Below are 18,338 nucleotides of genomic sequence, written 5' to 3' on the forward strand. Positions count from 1 at the left end.
TACCTCACCTGAGAACAAATTAATCCCATTTAAAACAAGATCAGCTAGGAAATTTTCTGTACTACTCTGTTTAGATTATTTCATAACCTAGTCATTAGTAGGAAAGCAAATAAAAAGGTGAGAGTATGTATTTGCTTCAGTTTGTGATGAAAGCACTTACAGGCCTAATTCACATAGTTTTGTAACATAATAATTTGAAAATGATTTTTTTTGCTGTAGAGGAACATATTTTAAAACATGTTTTGAACTACGATAGGGCCCAATCTTTATGCTTTAAACAGGACCACCACAAATCTACATAATTGCAGTTAATTTTAGCATTTTCGTGTAAATCAGTTACTTTTTCTCTGTGTGTTTCCAATTCTGTATCTCTTCATAACCCTATTAATACTGCCTTTGCACACTGAAAAAATAAGCAGATAATCTTAGAGGGTAACTTCTCAGGAAATCCGTTTAGTCAAAACTAGGTACATTCTGCCAGACCAGCCCTTTTAACAATATCCATTATCCAATAAGCTGAAAAGGAAACTTTTCTGTTTCATTTGGATATACACTGCACATTAAATAATTAGGCATGATTTGAAGCATGATAAAAAGTGATGCCACTGATAATATCTTATGGGTTTAACACATTAAATGAGATATGCATGGTGACCTTTATCTCTGAAGGTCAACGCTCTAGAGAATTCTTACAGCATTATCTCTAGCTATTAAAATTAATATACTTCCACTTTATCCAAAGAATACAGTAAGATATGAAGCGTATCTCAAATTCAAGTAATGCTCACTTAAAGGTAGGAGGCAATTTTAAATCCATATTTTCAAATAACATGCAGAGGGCACTAAGTATAATTAGTGGCACACGACCTAAAACAGTTGAGTGTTTCTGGACTAAAAATTTTTTGCTGAAAGGATATAAATGCATATTCAATTCTACAATGCAGCATCTGAGCCAAAAGTCCTTCTTTGGCACTAAGGCCTTAGCTCACTTTAAAGTAATGGGATTTTGCCTCAAATAGCATGGAATAAAGAAATCATGCAGGGACCTGAAGACTTCTCCATCACTCACAGGAGAATTCTCAGTCCATTTTCAGTTACAAATATTTCTTTCAAAAAGAGCAGACTATGTTACAATACTGATGGTAGGACTTGTGGAGGCTGCTGTAATACAGCTTGCTTTCTCTCTCTTTCTGCACAACAGCATTGTTTTTATTGTTTTATTATTTACCCTGCAAATCATGGGCTATTCAAGTAGGTTTAAAGAATGTAGACTCAGGACCTCCATTCTGCTCATGCATTCCTGCTGCCTTTGGCTTTGCTGGAAGTGACAAATGCCTGAGCGTGTGGCAGCTGCACATCAGCTCTCATCAGCCTGCTGTGAGCTCTGAGTCACAGAGCGAGATGATGGGCTGGATATAAACCAGACCTGCTTCATACACCTTGTCGACCATCCTGAGGTCCATTGCTGCTTACTGGTCACATGGATATTGCTATAAGGGGGAGATTTTTTGTAAAGTACACATGACTGCACCAGGAAGGTATTTTGTGAATGAATACATTTAAATGCTAATTGTGTACTCAAATAACAACCTTTGTTTGGTTCTCTGTCAATGCACTTTATATGTGAAAATCATATCCTAAACTTCCACTTAGGTGATAGGGTATTTTTTCATTCATTCATTCATTTTCCCTAACTTCCTGAGTCTGTTTCTTAGGCTCCATAAGCGTCATTTAATGAGATGTCCATTGTTATCACAGGGATGATCATTTCAAGCAACACAGAAGGTAAACATTCACCTTCTGGTGAATTCAGTCCTGAGATGACAACAAAATACATCTATCAAAGCAATTTAGAAAATAAACATATTCCATAGCCATAATCATACAGCCAGACATATCTAATTGAGTAATCATGAAATAAGAGTTACATCTCAAGCACTACATTTCCTAATTGCAGCTAGGTTTCTCCTACTGTCACACTGTTCCCCTTATTCCCTAGAACTGAAATCTCTGCAAGCAGGACAACCCAAGCAGATTCATGATTTGAACCTGTCTAAAGAAAACCCCACCCTCTTAGGTAATTAGCCATCTTAAAAGTGCATCAGATTAGTCACACCCCACAAATTTGGGGAGTAACTTTTGAATTCTCAGTTTCCAGTGCTGATCTCAGAGAGGTTACCCAAGAGATGTGTTTCTGGAAAAGAAATCCCCAGCAAATACCAAGAAGACTTTAACATGTTTCCTTCTTATCAAAAGATACTATTAGAACAAAGTAACTGTACTATAATTGTTAGCTTATTAATACAAATTAAAATTTAAATATCTGTGGTGTAAGGTCTTATATAAATGGCTGATAATAATTTCTTCCTATTTAATCAAGTCTTATCAGTCATTGTGGGGGAAGAGGAGAGAAAAAACAGAGTACTCTGCTATTTACTCCTGAGATCAGAGGATCCCCTACTTTTAAGAATTATGATTTGAAAATTTGTCTTGGAGTCAGTGAAGCAATTGACTAGCTTTTTCAAAATTGCTACTAAGAGTATCCTGAAGAATGAACTCAGGATTTAGTCACAGCAGCTCGTGAAAGCTGTCAAAGATATTTATAAGAGAGTTGGGCATGAGGAAAACTGCCCTCTCATTTCAAGTTCTTTTCAAACATCCAAAAAATAACGTAGATTTTTTCAATATAAGAAAAAGGCAAGCTGTATCAGCATCCCATATTCAATCCACCTGGCAAGGAGTTAGGGAATGGGCACTGCTCCTGGAAGAATGAATCATGGATAGAAATTCAGGTCAAAATACTGTCAAAATATTGCACTTGTTTTGCCATCCACATCAACAGGACCAGCTCAAAATAACCACATTATGATACACTTTCATTCATTGTTTCAAAGTCAGGCCCTTAAATGTCTTACAGTTCACACAGTGAATTTTGTATCTAATGTCAATAAATATATTTAATATTTTAATGGCAAGGCATAACTGGAAAGTACTTGCAGCAAAAAGTCTCCTGCTAATGGTTTTGAGCTGATTCCATGGTAACTTTGATACATACCACAGGGTTCCTTAAGCTTCAGGTGGATTGATGCACGTGGAGCGTTTGTTGTGAATCTGTGGCAGGATGTGCACCCTCACAATTGTGAAGCAATGTAAGTGAAAAACTGGCAGCTAATGAAAATAGGGATCACTCTATAGAACTCAGTATTAGTTGGAAATTAAAGTCAGACAAACCCATTTTAGAAATAATACAGATCACTGACATCACCACCAAGAAAAACTACGCATTCTTTGCCATTTGTAGGAGGATTCATCTGATGAAGTGTAGAAATTTACAGAGTAGACATCCACACTTAGGCTAGTTCCGTGGACTTCCCTTACAAACAAGTGAGAAAAATACGTATTTTTAGGGTGTGATTCATCTCATCCTAGAGTAGACATTTAAACTAGGACAGATTAGAGTAGACTCTAAAAGTCCTTATTTATACAGTTTTAGAGGTTAGATATCTAGGCGAGAGGAATCCTAATCTTGATACATTTCAAATCAAATCCAGATGCCTCTCTAAAAGATAAGCTTTTTTAAACACTAGTTACCAGGTTCAAGACAAAGGTAGCAATAATATTTTATGGCTTCTGTTATCCAGGAGGAGAGACTGAATGATATCACCATCCCTCCTGCCTTGAAATCTATAATAGCTAAAACTGAAGACGGGAAAGCTCACACCCACTGAAGGCCTTCTCATCGCCTCTACTTTCAGGTTAAGTTATGATGAACTGACTTTTTCTTCTGAATTCGAAGGAGGTTCATTAAGACATTTGGCAAAATATTTGATTATTCCTAGAACTCCCTTCTTTGCAAGCATTTTTCTTCTGCACTCTTTATAATTTATTTTTAATAGGTTTTCTTATGCAGTCACTGCTACCATAGGGCATTTTCTGAAAATTAATGACAGTAATAATGAAAACAGTCACAACTGACTGTGGCTGTCAAAGTAAAACATATACCTTCAAAATTTCCCTATAACTGCAACAATCATTTTAAACAAAGCCAAAGGATGGAGGTGATCCAGAAGGCAGCTTTTCCAATGTATGACAGGGTAGCTAGAATTTATTAATCAGCTATATTCTTAGGATAAACAGAGAAATTGCCAAACAATCTAAAAAATATATTTTAATAAGATTAAATTAATACCTATTTAAAACAGTCACTTATCAAAACTGAAAATACTACCTCTTTAGATATCTTCAGTAAACATTTGTCTTTTCACGTTTGTTCTGTCTTCCTGAAGTGTCTATATGAAGGTTTTTCAAAATTTTTCAAAGAAAGATTGATATTTCAAGTTTTTTTCAGAAAGTTATATTTTTGAATATGTAGAAGTTTTTCAACAATCATAAATGTTTTATTTTTGCATTTTTTTAAATTTTCATCAAAAGCTTTAGATACCTACAAATGAAAAATATTTCATCTAAAACTTAAAATAATTTTATTTGAACATTGTGTTGCCATATTTCATGGAACTATTCTAGCTTGGTTGCCCTGTGTCCACATTCTCCTTTCTGGGCAGAGCCACTCACCTGGATAAAAATCTCTCTTGATTTACCATACAAAAGAATGCAATGAATGAAGTTCAAGTTATGATCTGGCTAATAGATATAGAAGAATGAGAACTCAGATAAATATAATTTCATTCCTCAAGGAGCATCACAGCAGCATCTATGAATTTAAATTTTTCAAATTTTAGCTCTTTTATGTTATGTTTTAAACCCTCAAAGCTGGTCCTTGATTTTTGCCAGAAGAAATAAGAGTTTCCATGGACAGAATCCTCATTTTCTAACAGACAAGAAGAATTATAGTCTACAAAGAGCAATTCAATCATGATGTAAACCATCCCATGGGAAGTGTGTCTGGCCTTCTCATCCAGCTACATATGGCTTTTGTTATGTGCTTTAGCCAGTGTTGAATACTGTTCTACATAATTCCCTCATTTTCTCTGAAAACAAAAAGTCTGTGTTATGGGAAGAACAATTTAACCGGATGCACAGTGGAGTAAATACATGTAATGAAAACAATGTGTAATCTGATGCTTTAAAAAGAAAAGCATGTATGTATCTCCATGGATTTTCTCCCTCCAGAATCTCCATCTTCTACCTAAACACTACCTATTCCAAATGCTAACAGCTATAATGTCACTATAGCATCAAAAGCAGCACAACATCAGAGTGGAACTTTAAAATAGTACAAAAAGATATGTGTTTTTCTGCCTCCTGTTACTCTTTGGTACTAGGCTAGGGGAAGGAACTGGAACTGAGTGGGAAGGAAGCACATTATGAGCAAGAAAGAGCAGGCAGTTCACACACTCTTCTTTTATTCAGGTCAGCAACTATTTACAAAGGAGACATGTGGTCCCCTAGACCAACAGAGCCCTGAGTGCATCTACATTAGTGTTTTAGTTCAGATCAGCAGCATACTTTTGAAGTCAATTTCTCAATTGCCCTCATGTAATGTACTTTAGCTTGTAGCATGGAGCAGCGTTGAAGCATGTGAACTGTCTTCTTTTTAGACTAAACTGAATGGGAAGAAGGGCTCCAGGAGTGTATCTAATACATCCCCCAAAATACGTATAGTGTGGGTGTCAGGTCCCTGGCCACCAATTGTTTCAGTCTGCAGATCTGCTTGTGTTGGTCTGTTGTGCTTGCTAAAGTAGGCATAACTTAAATGATTGTTGAATGTATATGCCCATAAAATAGCCTGTGATATCTTGATAGGATTCCAAATTCTCCTAACACAAAACGGATTTCTGCCAACAGAATATGGTGGAATTAATCAGGCCAATTGTACCACTGACCAGCTGAGAATAAAGATTAAAGAGGTTACCTTAATAGGGCTCCCATCTGGTGTGAGAACCTCTTCTGAAAGCTCCATCATCTTCAGTGCCATGAGGGCAATGGCTTTAGCATGACTAAGGCTTTTCTTATGCAGCCCTGCTGCAACGCAGTACGCATCACCTATTGTTTCCACCTGCAGCAATCAGACAAATCAAATGTTAAAGTAAGATAATGAGCAGAGATCGCTACCATTAGTTATCTGCAATCAAATAGCACTGCTTAAGAACATGTGAGCAAAACATCCATAAAGTAAGCAATTAGACAACGGAGCATAATTACCTGAGTTTGCAAACAGGTGCAGTCAAAATCTGACATGTGATTGCATAGTGGTTCATCACTGTTATAACCAAAGAAGATCATTACATCTAGAACAATACAAGCCATCAGCTGAGACATGACAACATTTTCCCATTGCAATAATATAGAAAACTCTATTTTCCTAAATAAAAAATTGCTTGCAGCTTTGGTTGGCACTATCCTAGTTGAGCACTTTGCTCTTAGGTAAGAATTGTGCTACGTGTTTAGAATTCACAATTATTATTTGCCCAGCTAGAAAAGCATATTAGGAGGAGAATTACAAGAGGCAAAATGTCACCATAAAAATAGTGAAAAGTCCATGACTTCTCACTGGGAGGTGGCTTTTCCTGGGATGGGCAGAATTTAAAAATAGGTATTACTGCTATGGACTTTTGACTGCATCTCTCTCTTATTTTCAAATAGGAAATGCTGCCTCTGCCTACTGTGCAGGCTACCTGAGTGTGAACTCCCTATCTTCAGGCATCAAGTTCAGCAGACTGTTCCCTCTGGTCTCGTCAGACAGGCCGTACCTCTCTCTCATCCTTGATTTTCTTTAAGGAAAGCTATCCCTCAGGAGGAAGTGGGAGGAAAAGAAATTACAGAAGCCCTCTGGCTCTGGATAAAGGCAGCCTGAGAAACACTGAAAGCCTAGCGTTCTGCAGCTTTATTGACAGCATTATGCTTTGCAGTCTGCCTACCCACACATCTGCAGCAATCTCAGCACACAATCCCTTAACAAATGCCCAAGTAGACTCAACCCTCAAGCATTAGTTTGGTTTGGCTACATAACTAATCTGGCTTTCACCCGGCCCACAACACTACAGGAACGGAAGAAAAGGCAAATATTAGTATGAGAAGAAAGTGTGCACTGAGCAAGGAATTATCCAGGGAAACAATAAAGCTGATTCTTCTCTCCACAGGGACTCTGCTAATATTAGTTGACCTGGACCTTCTCAGGTTAATTTTCAGTCCTGATAAATAGAAATGGAAGCAAGATCTCAAAAGGTAAGCATTATATTTAAATGTACCTGGAGAATGAATCTGAAACAGCAGTATGAGCAAAAGCTCCCCCGTGTCCAACTTGCAGAAACTGCCACAAGCCCATTGTCAAGTCTGTCTCCTTAGCCTTTCCTAGCCATTGTACTGAAGAAGGATAACACAGGAAGCTCAAAATGACATGAAGAAGAGTACAGGACAAGCAGAGACAGCTACCAAAGCTCCCTCTTCACGTCTGGAAACTCCTAATAGTGCTTGAATACAGAAAAGCCATGCAAGAGCAATCAATTCTGCTATCTGTCTGACTGTTTAACCCCATCCACTTCTCAGGATCTTTGTCAATGGGAAGCAGAGAGACTGCCAGCTCCCTGCAGTTTAGGTCTTCTTTCCAAACACAAACAGATAAGCAAGAACAGGGTGAAAAACATAGAAACTGGGGAAGAAAAGGCATGACCACAAAGATAAAAAGTAGCAGATCTTAAAAGAGTCATTCTGGATGGAGAAGAAGCAGATGGTCAAAAATCCTCACATTAGAGAGAGTAAGGGGAAATCCAAACATCTGGACCTTGTCCTCCTTAACACTGAATGATTATAGCCAGTTTGAATAGAAATGAAAGGATTACTATAAAAAGAGCTGAGGCTATGCCATCAAATACAAAAATGAGAAACAAATTCTGTTCTTCGTTGCATGAGTTAATTTCAGAATGACTTTTCCACTGAAGTTAGTGACATTACACAGTCATCAGCAAATACAGATTTGTAACCACACACTATTCCTGTAATGTTCAGACAAAACTATTTATTTTGTTAGCATCTTCCTCTTTGGAAATTTCCATAGCTGTATAAATGAATTTAAGGGCTAAATTGCAGTTACTGAATAGAGTAGCATCATCAGAGTTTCACTCTGCATGTCTGTGTACTACCAGGAAAATGGGACTCAAGATGCCTCGTGATAATCTTATTCTGAAAATAAATATGATAATAATACCACTCTAGGACACCCTTTAAAGTGCTTGTCACCATCAAGTTCTTCTGCCAGTAATACTGGAGTGTGATGAACAATTGAAGGTGAACGATTAGGACTGTTCAGACTGATCTGGTAGTTGAAGCTGGATGTTGTAAGTACTGATAAGATTGTCTAATACTTTGCATTCTGTGACCCTGTTTTCAGCCACTATCTTCCCAAACTAACCATTTAATTTGAAATTTCCATGCTGGGTGTCCCCATCAAACTTTATCTTGATTCAGTCTTCCTTCAAAATAAGATTTGGCAGCATTTCCAAATTTCTGTGTTTTTTTTCCCCTAACCCTTTTTTAAGAAGCTCCAGGGCTTCTTAAAATTCCCTGATTCAGGTTTTTCATGACACCTTTGTTTGGTCCTCTCATATGAGGGCAGTAAAACAGAAACTATAATGACAGAATTATATATTATAATATAAGATATATAATTCAAAATTCATAATATATATATTTGGAATATATAATATAATTCAGAATTCCAGGATGGACTGTCAGTGAGTCAGAGACTCTCAGGGAAGAAGAGGATTTCTCTTCTCTCAGCTGAGGAGCAACATTGGGACCAGAAAAACAAAGCTCTGCTCATGGCTCAATCCAAAATTCCTGCTGGATAGATCCTGAAATCACTGAGCACACCGGAGAGCAACTTACTCCATAAGTATTCAAGTAAGTGAGTATTCAAGAAATGAATAATCTATCACTTGGCAGCTCCAAGGGGTCTCTTCTAACTACTAGTGGCTAGGCTGGCATTATCGTGCTTAACTGAAAATCTGGAAGTTCCAGCTGAATGATGTCCTACGGGGTATAAAGTTGGGGTGTTGATTCAGTGACAGCTCAGAAGGAAAAGTGTGGTGTACTGAAGTAATAGCTCTGCTTCTGTACTCTTCCTTGTGAATGAATGAATGGGCACCAGGCATCATGTATATGAACTTCTAAAGGTAATGAGGGTCACACTTCATTTCACAGGCTTCCTCACACAGGGGAAAAAACCTGCAGTGGCAAGTTTGGAGATTTTCATCTAACACTCAGGAATCCCGATACTCTAAGGAATCTTACCAGCACCTTTTCCAAAGCACTACTTGAAAATAAACATCACAAATGTAATCACAGGGGTCACTCTTGTGACATGTCTGATGTGAAATTCCTACTGCAATCACAAAAATTAAATCCACTGAAAGAAGCAGCTGGAGGGAGAAACAGCTGTAGTTGTAGTCCTGCTTCTCTCAGCAGGTTTCCTATAAAAGCTTAATAGATCATTTGGATTAAAATTCTTACAGTTGAGTACTTGTCACTGTCTTTTTATTTAAGAGCAGTAAATAAGTGTGTGTGTGTGTGTGTGTGTGTGCGCGCGCATGTGTGCGTGTGCGTGCGCATGCATGCATATATGTTTGCTTTTTTAATAGGTTAAGTTACACCCACATCAAGAAGGCTAAAAATGGCTTCTTTACTTAATATTAAAACTAACTAGGTACAAAAGAATAGGTCTGAAAATTCAAAAATCACTGTCTTCTTTCAGGAAGAAAATCCGCCTTTAACAGCTTGTCCCCTGTAGAACCTTTACCTTCATTTGAAGAGTGCTTGTGTACTATTTTTCCCTTCTCCTAAATACTCAGAAGGCTGTGTGGGTATTTATCTCACTCCTGAGGGGTTACAATATCCATTGTAGCCATTAAACCTAAAATAATCCATACCAGTATTTATATGGATGGCTAAATTCTGTTATGCAAAACAGATACATAATTTGGAAATAAAGAGAAGTTGGCTTGTTTTCACTATAGACGTAAAAACAGTTAAAGTATTGTCTCTAACTCAGTGTCATCCACAAATAAAAGCCCTTAACACAGGTTGCACAAGTGCTTTTAGTCTGAGTTGGCTGTCGTGCTGAGATAAAATTAACTGCTAACAGAGTCCTTCTCAAGTCAACTCCATGAAAGGGACATTCATCCTTCAGCATCTTTCTGATATAATTATCCAGAAAACACAGATTTTTTTTCTCACAGGGCACTGGAAAAAATTTATAGAGCAATTCAGTACAAAGAACTACAGGATGTTCCTGGATATCTTTACGCTATACATAGGTGAGCAAATGTGGACAGTATTACTTTGGACAGTGAATATATAAGTATTCTGCAAGGTGCATGCTCTTTCTTGAGCAGAGAAAACCTTTAAGTGGTACTTGTATGAGAAAAAATATATTACGCTGTTCAAAGGTTATATTGCTTACCATATTAACATGTGTAAATTATCAATATAGCCATATCACACCTATAAAGTTTAAAACTCAGGGCCTATTTACACCACATTATTTAGTTTTGGTATGCTATATAATCTATACCTCACCAGATGGTGTGAAAAGGTGATCTAGGTTTTACCTGTACATGCATTCACTCCTTGCACTGCTCTGAGCTGGACCAAGCTGCTCAAGTGAAACTATGGTATCCCAAACTTCCTCTCTAACCCACCAAGGGTTCACACCTGAGACTGGCACAAGGGCATGCCTGTTTTCTTCAGCTTACTTTCTCCTGCTCTGCTAGTGGAAATATGAAAAAACACTGGTGTAAGAATTCTTCCAGCAGCTTTATGATCTTCCCTGATCTTAGACCCTGAGTCAATTCAGCAAGGGATTTCAGAATATGCCAAGTTCTAATAGAGTTACTAAATATAGATATTCTTCAGCCCTTTCCATGTCCTTCATTTCTTTTCATACTTTTATAGACTAAGAGATACTTATTTCAAATTCATTTACATTTCTAAATGCATCAAATCCTGCTCATGGTCTCACATGTTTGTGTTATTTTAATCACCAGAAATATTTATTTCTGCTTAAGTATGTGTTCATAGTCTTTGTAGTTTTAAATTGGCAGAAAACTTGGAATATTAAACAGTTTTTCTACACTCCACACCCTGTTTACAGCCACAGAATATAAAGTGTATATACTATATCTAGCTGAAGGGAAGCTTATTACTAAACTGTTTCTTATCATTTATGAGCAATCTGCCAATAGCTTGAAACAGTTCTCCAACAGCTGGGAGATATTCTATATAGTTTTGTTTTATAATATTGAAATAATAACAAACAACAGTTGCAATGATAGCAATTTCCTCTTAAAGAGCTTGAGAGTGCATACATAGAAACAAGGAGCAGGGGAAGGCTTAGCTAATCACAGTTGAATGCTCTTCCTCTTCTTTACTTAACTTTTCTCACTGAGAAAAGTAACTCTTCTGGTTTTCTTGTTTGTTTGTCTGTTTTCCATAAGAGTGTTATTCTCCATCTTAAAATACCTGCTTTTTCTTTCATCTATTGTCTATGCATGTTCCCCTTCTTCTCACCAAATACAGACACACTCTTCTAGGTGTGTGCAATATGTGCTGATTAGTTAATCTTTTCAAAATACCATATGTGAGAATATCATCTGTAATTTTACAGAGTAAATTTATCTCCCTTTTCTGTCAAAATGTCTGCTTCTTTCCCTAATAACATTATTAGCCCTCTCATCAAGTTTGCAGATGATGGCAAACTGGGGGAGGCAGTCAATATGCTCGAGGGCAGGACTGCCATCCAGAGGGACATGGACAGGCTGCAGAAATGGGCCAACAGGAACCTCATGAAATGCAACAAAGACAAATGCAATCTTCCGCACCTGGGATGCAAGAACTCCTGCAAAAACACTGGGGTCCAACTGCTTGGAGAGCAGCTCTGTGGAAAAGGCCCAGGGGTCCCGGTGGGCAGTGAGCTGGATGTGAGCCAACAGCGTGCCGTAACAGCAAAGGCCAACAGTACCTTGGGCTATAGGAACAGGGGCAGAGCCAAAGATCAAGGAAGGGATTATCACCTTCTACTCAGCACTTACTAGACCACACTTAGATACTACATCCAGTTTGGGGATTTTGTTTTTTATTTTTGTTCACCCCCAGTAAAAGGAAGACATGGAGCAAGTTCAAGGGAGGGCCACCAAGATGGCTGGGACTGCAGCACTTGTCCTGTGAGGAGAGGCTGGGGGAGCTGGGCTTGTCCAGCCTGGAGCAGAGATGACTTCAGGGGCGCTTGACAGCAGTTCCCAGCACCTACAGGGAGTACATCAGGTAGATGGAGCCAGGCTCTTCACAGCGGTATGGGGCAGAAGATGAGAGACAATGCACATAAATAGAAATGGGGGAGGTTCAGACTGGACATAAAGAGAAACTTTCTCCCTATGAGGACGGTCAGGCAGTGGCACAGGTTGTCCAAAGAGGCTGTGCAGTTTCTTGGGGGGTTTCAAGCCCCAACTGGATCAAGCCCTGAGCAACCTGGTCTGACCTCAGAGCTGATCCTGCTTTGAGCGGGAGCCTGGACCAGAGACCTTCTGGGGGCCCTCCCAACCTGAATTACCTGTGATCCTATGACTATTACTGGTGGCTATCCACATTTCTGTTTTGCAATTTGTATAGAAATACAAACTAGGATTATCACTGAAAAGGGGCAGTGAGGTAGCTCTGTTTTTCCTGTCTGTATATCTGAGTGCTAGATTTGAGCTCTTTTCTTCAGCAGCAAAGCCGTGGTGAACAGATTGTAGTTAAAAGTAGTTCTCTGTGATATTGTATTACAAACCCTAGTGGCATATGCCAGAGTGAGCTAAGTGTCTATAGAGGCTTGTATCTAGCTCTCACCATAATTATATAAATAAAACATAAAAGAAGAAATTCTGGAATATATTTTAAATATTTCATATGGTTGTTCTGGAAAACCATGAAGCCCTATGATGAAAGAGCTAAGAGGACAACATCTTCTAGAGCCCAGATACAGGCTGAGATGAGAGCAATGATGGGAGAGATTAAAAGAAGTAAGAAATAATGAAAGATTCAAGATTCTATTCCATGTCTCTCTCAAAAGACATTCTTCATGAGCTAAAATATTGTGTTAAATTCCTACAATGCTTTTATCTCAAAAGAAAAACAGCATGCAGCCTTGCACAGCAACCTGTTTTAATATGCAGTTCCAGCTCAATTAAATGTTAAATGAGGATACGGCAAGAGAAGCAATTTCTGAACTATATTACACACAAGAATGATGACAATTTATTGCCTATATAGGCCTAAGTACTAAGGACTTTGCTTCTAGAAAGTTGAGATGTCAGCATCCTTTATGGGTTAGGAAAGAAGGAAGCCTGTGGAACTTAGGACCACCAGATCTTACTCAGATAGAAGGAATTTTGCAATATATTTTGAAGAACAATCAAATAGTTTTGTAGACAGTGAGGATTTTTATAGATACATCAGCGAATACATTGATAAAGAATATAATCCTTGTTTCCAGGGTATAAATCTCAAATTGAAAAGGTTAAAAAGAAGTCTGCCATATGTACCTGATATTTCATAATTAGCTAATATGGGGCTTTTTGTACTTCTTCCTCTTAAAGTTCCCATGCTCACAACTGTCAAAGATGGACCATTATAATGCACTAGTTACGGCAGTTCCTACTGTTATCCAAATTTTAATTAGATGATACTCTATGTCTCCAACATATCTATTAGCTACATTGATAATTATCTGAAATTTCAGTTGTCCAAATGTTTTCTGTCTTCCCTGACATTTAGATAATTGAGGTTATACTGTAGTCATTGAGTTTTTCACTTCAGTACTGTATCTTTTAATTCCAGGGAGAAAAATCTGCTACACAAATTATATTGGAAAAATTAAAACTGCATATTGTCCATATTTTCTGATCTGTTCATGATGTAGCATTTAAACTGCCCAAGGAAACATTCAAGTAATAGCAAAATATAACATTTTTTATATTTTTTTCACCTCTTGGCAATAGCACTAATGAAATCCGGGGCCTGGGGACAGGGGTGAGGCGGGGCAGGGGGAGTGCTCTTTTGTGACCTAATTTCCTATGTGCTTTTCTCCATTTCTTCAGTAAATCCTGCTCCTGTTCTGATATCATTTTCCCCTAGTTCCAGGACAGGAGAGGGAAAGAGAGAGAGAGAGAGAGTGAGAGAGACAGTGAGAGAGAGAGAGAAAGAAAGAAAGAGAGAGAAGGAGGGAAGGAAGGAACAAAGGAGGAAAAGAAGGAAGGAGGAAAGGAAAAGAGAAAGAAAAAAGAAAGAAAAAGAGAAGAAGGAAGGAAAGGAGGGAGGGAGGAAGGCAGGGAGGGAAAGAACACTTGCAATATTTCTGTGCATTTTAATAAATATAACTTCATTGCTCAGCTGAGCCACAGATAGGCACAATGTCTGAAGCTGCAACACACCTGCTTCCCTGGTGATCACCTAGCAGATTAGTGTCTGCCAGAACGTCAGCCTTTCTTTATCTTTCTCTAGTGATTGTCAATACAATTACCACCTCAATTTCCTTGGTTGATGAAAAGATGTTTATTTTTCTCTTCTTAGCTGAAAGTGAACACTATGGTGAAGGACTCTGGAATACTCTGTTGCTTCTTACAGCCAAATCCTGCATGTTACTGATTGTTTCAATGGGAGCAAGCAATACATAGTTCTTTGCACAGAGATCATCAGATCGCTTTGCAAAAGTCATGGAAAGTCTAGCCTTGAACTAACCAACAAAGTATTCTAAGGGACCGTATTGAGAGACAGCCTGATCCTTACGCTCAGTGGTAATGGGAGTTCTTCCAGTGCCAATATAATGTGATGCAATGAAATCCTGAAAGACATAACTTGGGTTGATGCTGACTTCAGGAGAGAAATTAAAATGCAACAGAACTTCATTTTTCTCAATCAAAATACACTCCAGGCATTAAATAATACAACACAGTTAAATTAATAATAAAAATAAAGCAGATGAAGAGAGATGTAGATGGTAAAAGCAGGGAAGAAGCAATATTTCAAGTACATCTAGCATAGACTGCAAATTGATAAGGTGAAGACTATATGGGTGAGATTCATCTCACCTAATTAGAGACATATATAATATAGTCACCTGAATTTGAGTTAGTAACTCTTGGTTCTCTTTATAATCAATGGACAGAAATGGGAGTTCTAGCATGCAATTCAGCTCAACTGTGCTAACCATCTTCTTTGGGATAAGGACTCTCACACTAAAAAAGATTCATGCTCGCCCTATAGAAGCATATTTTCCTCTGTTCACTATGAGGATAGTCTAAATGATTAGTTCTGTATTGTAAATAGTATAGTTTCACCTTCTGTCTCAGAACTAGAGAAGACAGTTCTAATGAGACCACGTGAAGAGGCAGAAAAGTAGAAAGAACATAGTAGGTCACAGAGGCAGAAGAATTTTTGAAGTAGAACAGAGCAAATTCTGGGAAAACAGACAGTGCTTCAGGAAAGCTGATTTCTAGGCAGATAAATGAACCAGTGGAAAACCTTCCTACATTCCATCTATCAAGTTCCCTTCCACTCTTAGAGATAAATCTAGGCTCAGAACAGTGTTTATTGGAGAATATGAAGTTTAAAAAATTCATATGGTTACATTAACAACAAAATCAATGACCTTTAGCTTATTAATTTTGCTTTGATCTGGAAATAGTTCCTCAATGAACAAAATATAAGAATAAGGTGTGTCCCTGGCTATATCTTAGTCAATGTGAGTTCCATGTACGCTCTTTAGCTACGATTTACTGGAGCACATCTTAACTTCCTGCATATCTAGATTGCATTTCTGTGGGAATTAGTATGTGCATATATAAGGAGATGGTTTCTTAAGTCTCATCTCAGCATGGAGCCAGGATTCAGGATGAAAGTGTACATGGAACTGGATGGTGGGAAGTGTTCTCAAGTAGTACAGTACGGACCTATGTCTTCCCAAATTTTTCATTATCCTGTTTATCCACATTCATTCCATCTGCAAGACCAGAGTACATGCTACCTATATATTTCTTTTGAGAAAACTATATATTTCTTTTAAGAATGCTGACATGTCTTCCTTCTAAAGAAATGCAGCAAAATTTAGCCTTAAGACAAAATTCTTGCAAGTTTAACTCTCTGTAAGAAACCTTTGAAGTCACTAGTATCTCCCAACAGGCTTTGCTTTCATCTGTTCTCTGCCCTAAGTTGTAGAGTAGGAAAATTATGAAAAGGCTCTGATATATGATAGAGTGGTTCTTCAGGGTTATCATTTGGGGCTTCATTATTTCTGTTCAGGATTTCTAATTCAGCAGCAAACAAGATACATTTTTATCTGGTATGAGATAAAGACTGAAGAAAAGGGAGACTGTTTCCTTTCTAGCTTTATATTTTTAGTTTCTAGAGATCAGCAGTCTTAGCACTCACCACAAGAAGCAATTTATTTCACTTCATATTCTATCTCAAGATGTCATTGACATATCCCATATTCCTTTCTACCCAAATTCTTCTCCTAAATACATTTTTGCATCTCAGTAATTACCTTACAGCTCTGTCATTCGGGATGACATTCCACCATTCTGTGATTCGGGATTCATATCACCCAAATGTACTGCTATAGATGACTAAAATTTGGTAAGGCAAGTCTTCGCTTAATTGACTGCTTCCACGCCTAACCTGTAGTTTGATATGCTAGACCCCTTCCCATGTTGTCATCAACAGGCTTTTTCTGAAAAAGGACCAAGGACCTGGTCTATCTGACCCTTAATGGCCAAAGACTGGGAAGGCTTTGTCTGTGAAGTTTTTTTTTTTTTCAAAAGACTCTGGATGAGGTATTATCTGCTCATTCACCACTCGCCCCATGTCTTGGGACGCACACTACAGAGTGCATGTTCCTGCTCCCAGAAAGCACCCAGGCACAGGACAGAGATTGCATGGGTGTATTGACTGTTACTGCCAGGATATTTGTTTGTCAGCAGCAGAAGCAAGAGCCTGCTTAGTCCACAAAATCCTGCATTTCGGCATGCCCATTTTGGCATGCAGGTCAGAGGTTTTATGAATCATAAATGGGGGACAGAAGTGAAGTATTTTGGGCAGCCTGTGGTGAAAGGCAAGAACAGGTCACTTAATTTGAAATAGAAATGACAAGGAAAAAAATGCCTAAGTGACATGCTGGAGAGAAACTGGATAGGTTATTCCACTGAGACATCATATGTGAGCTCTCTTCTGCTGAAAGCATTGTTAATGCAGTGCAAAAAAGCCTCCTTTGACCATGGTCTAGGTATACTTGATCTTGAGGGATTTTCTAGACCTACATTTCTATATGCCTATATAACAAAGGGAAAATATTGACCTTTTTCAAACTAACCAAAACTAGTTTGTTTTTGATAGTGTATAAACAGAAATTAAAGTTTAGATTTGTTTGCATTTTGAAGTATTGCATATGCTTTTCTGCTGCACAGATCTGGCAGAAAAGCTTTGAAATACAGTTGAATTGTGCAGCACTGTGAAGCTTAGAAACATCTGTCAGATTAAAATACTTAGGGGTTGTGGGTTTTGGGAGAAATGAATTCTACATGTTAGACATAGTATTATTTATAAGTCCCCAAAGTCCTTAGGATACTATAAAAAACTTTCTGTAAATTTTCAAAGTAGGATTTGAGTATAAGAGTGTTTAAAAGGATCCAAGTATCTCTTTCATTTTCTACATCAGTGTTTGGGTCTCTCAGCTTCTGCCTCTCAGCTTCTCAAAATGACCTCCTAAGCAGTCAAATCTTGCACCTAAGTTTCAAGGTATCTCTGCAATGCTTTTTTGATGCTGCATTCTGCTTTTGAAAACAGTTCAGAGGCACTCAGTGTATGAAAACCCCTGCCATGTGAGTAGGAATGGATTCCAAGTGTCTGTCTACTGAAGCTCAGAAATCTGTTCATCTGGTAAGGCCAATTTTTAAAAGAAATGTCTTACTACAAATCCCAGCTCCTTTCCCGAGAGCCTAATTATAAAGCAATTGCTCTTACCAGGCCTGAGGGCATTTTATTTTTAGCAAGTTTAATGATTCTGCATGCTGGCAAGTTCAGGAGCATTTTGCAGGAAGACTTTTATTCAAACTTCTTTCTGTAACACCTACTTAGCCATCTTAAGTATAAATCTTTCAGTATCCAATATAAGGAGGAATTCTTTCATCTACACAGTAATCCACAGAGTGCTGTTTTCCTTAGGAAAGGAAAAGAGACAACTAGTACCTGCTGTGTAGACTTAATAACTAGTATTAAAAAGTTTTTTTTTTCTCTAGTTAAAAGAGATGCATGCAGCGAGACTTACAGTTTTCACGATGTCAACATTTGGT

At 37.9% G+C, this 18,338-nt stretch overlaps 1 protein-coding gene across 1 annotated transcript in view; it reads right to left on the bottom strand.

Moving 5' to 3' along the window:
- Window positions 1-18,338, bottom strand: part of GUCY1A2 (guanylate cyclase 1 soluble subunit alpha 2) — a 172,402-nt gene that overhangs the window by 50,478 nt on the left and 103,586 nt on the right. Inside the window, exon 6 of the mRNA XM_067289748.1 lies at window positions 5,873-6,016. Within this exon, the coding sequence (XP_067145849.1) occupies window positions 5,873-6,016 (144 nt within the window). The remainder of the gene's footprint in view (window positions 1-5,872; window positions 6,017-18,338) is intronic.

This window comes from Apteryx mantelli, chromosome 1, assembly GCF_036417845.1.
Source record: "Apteryx mantelli isolate bAptMan1 chromosome 1, bAptMan1.hap1, whole genome shotgun sequence".
In the NCBI taxonomy this organism is placed as follows: domain Eukaryota; kingdom Metazoa; phylum Chordata; class Aves; order Apterygiformes; family Apterygidae; genus Apteryx; species Apteryx mantelli.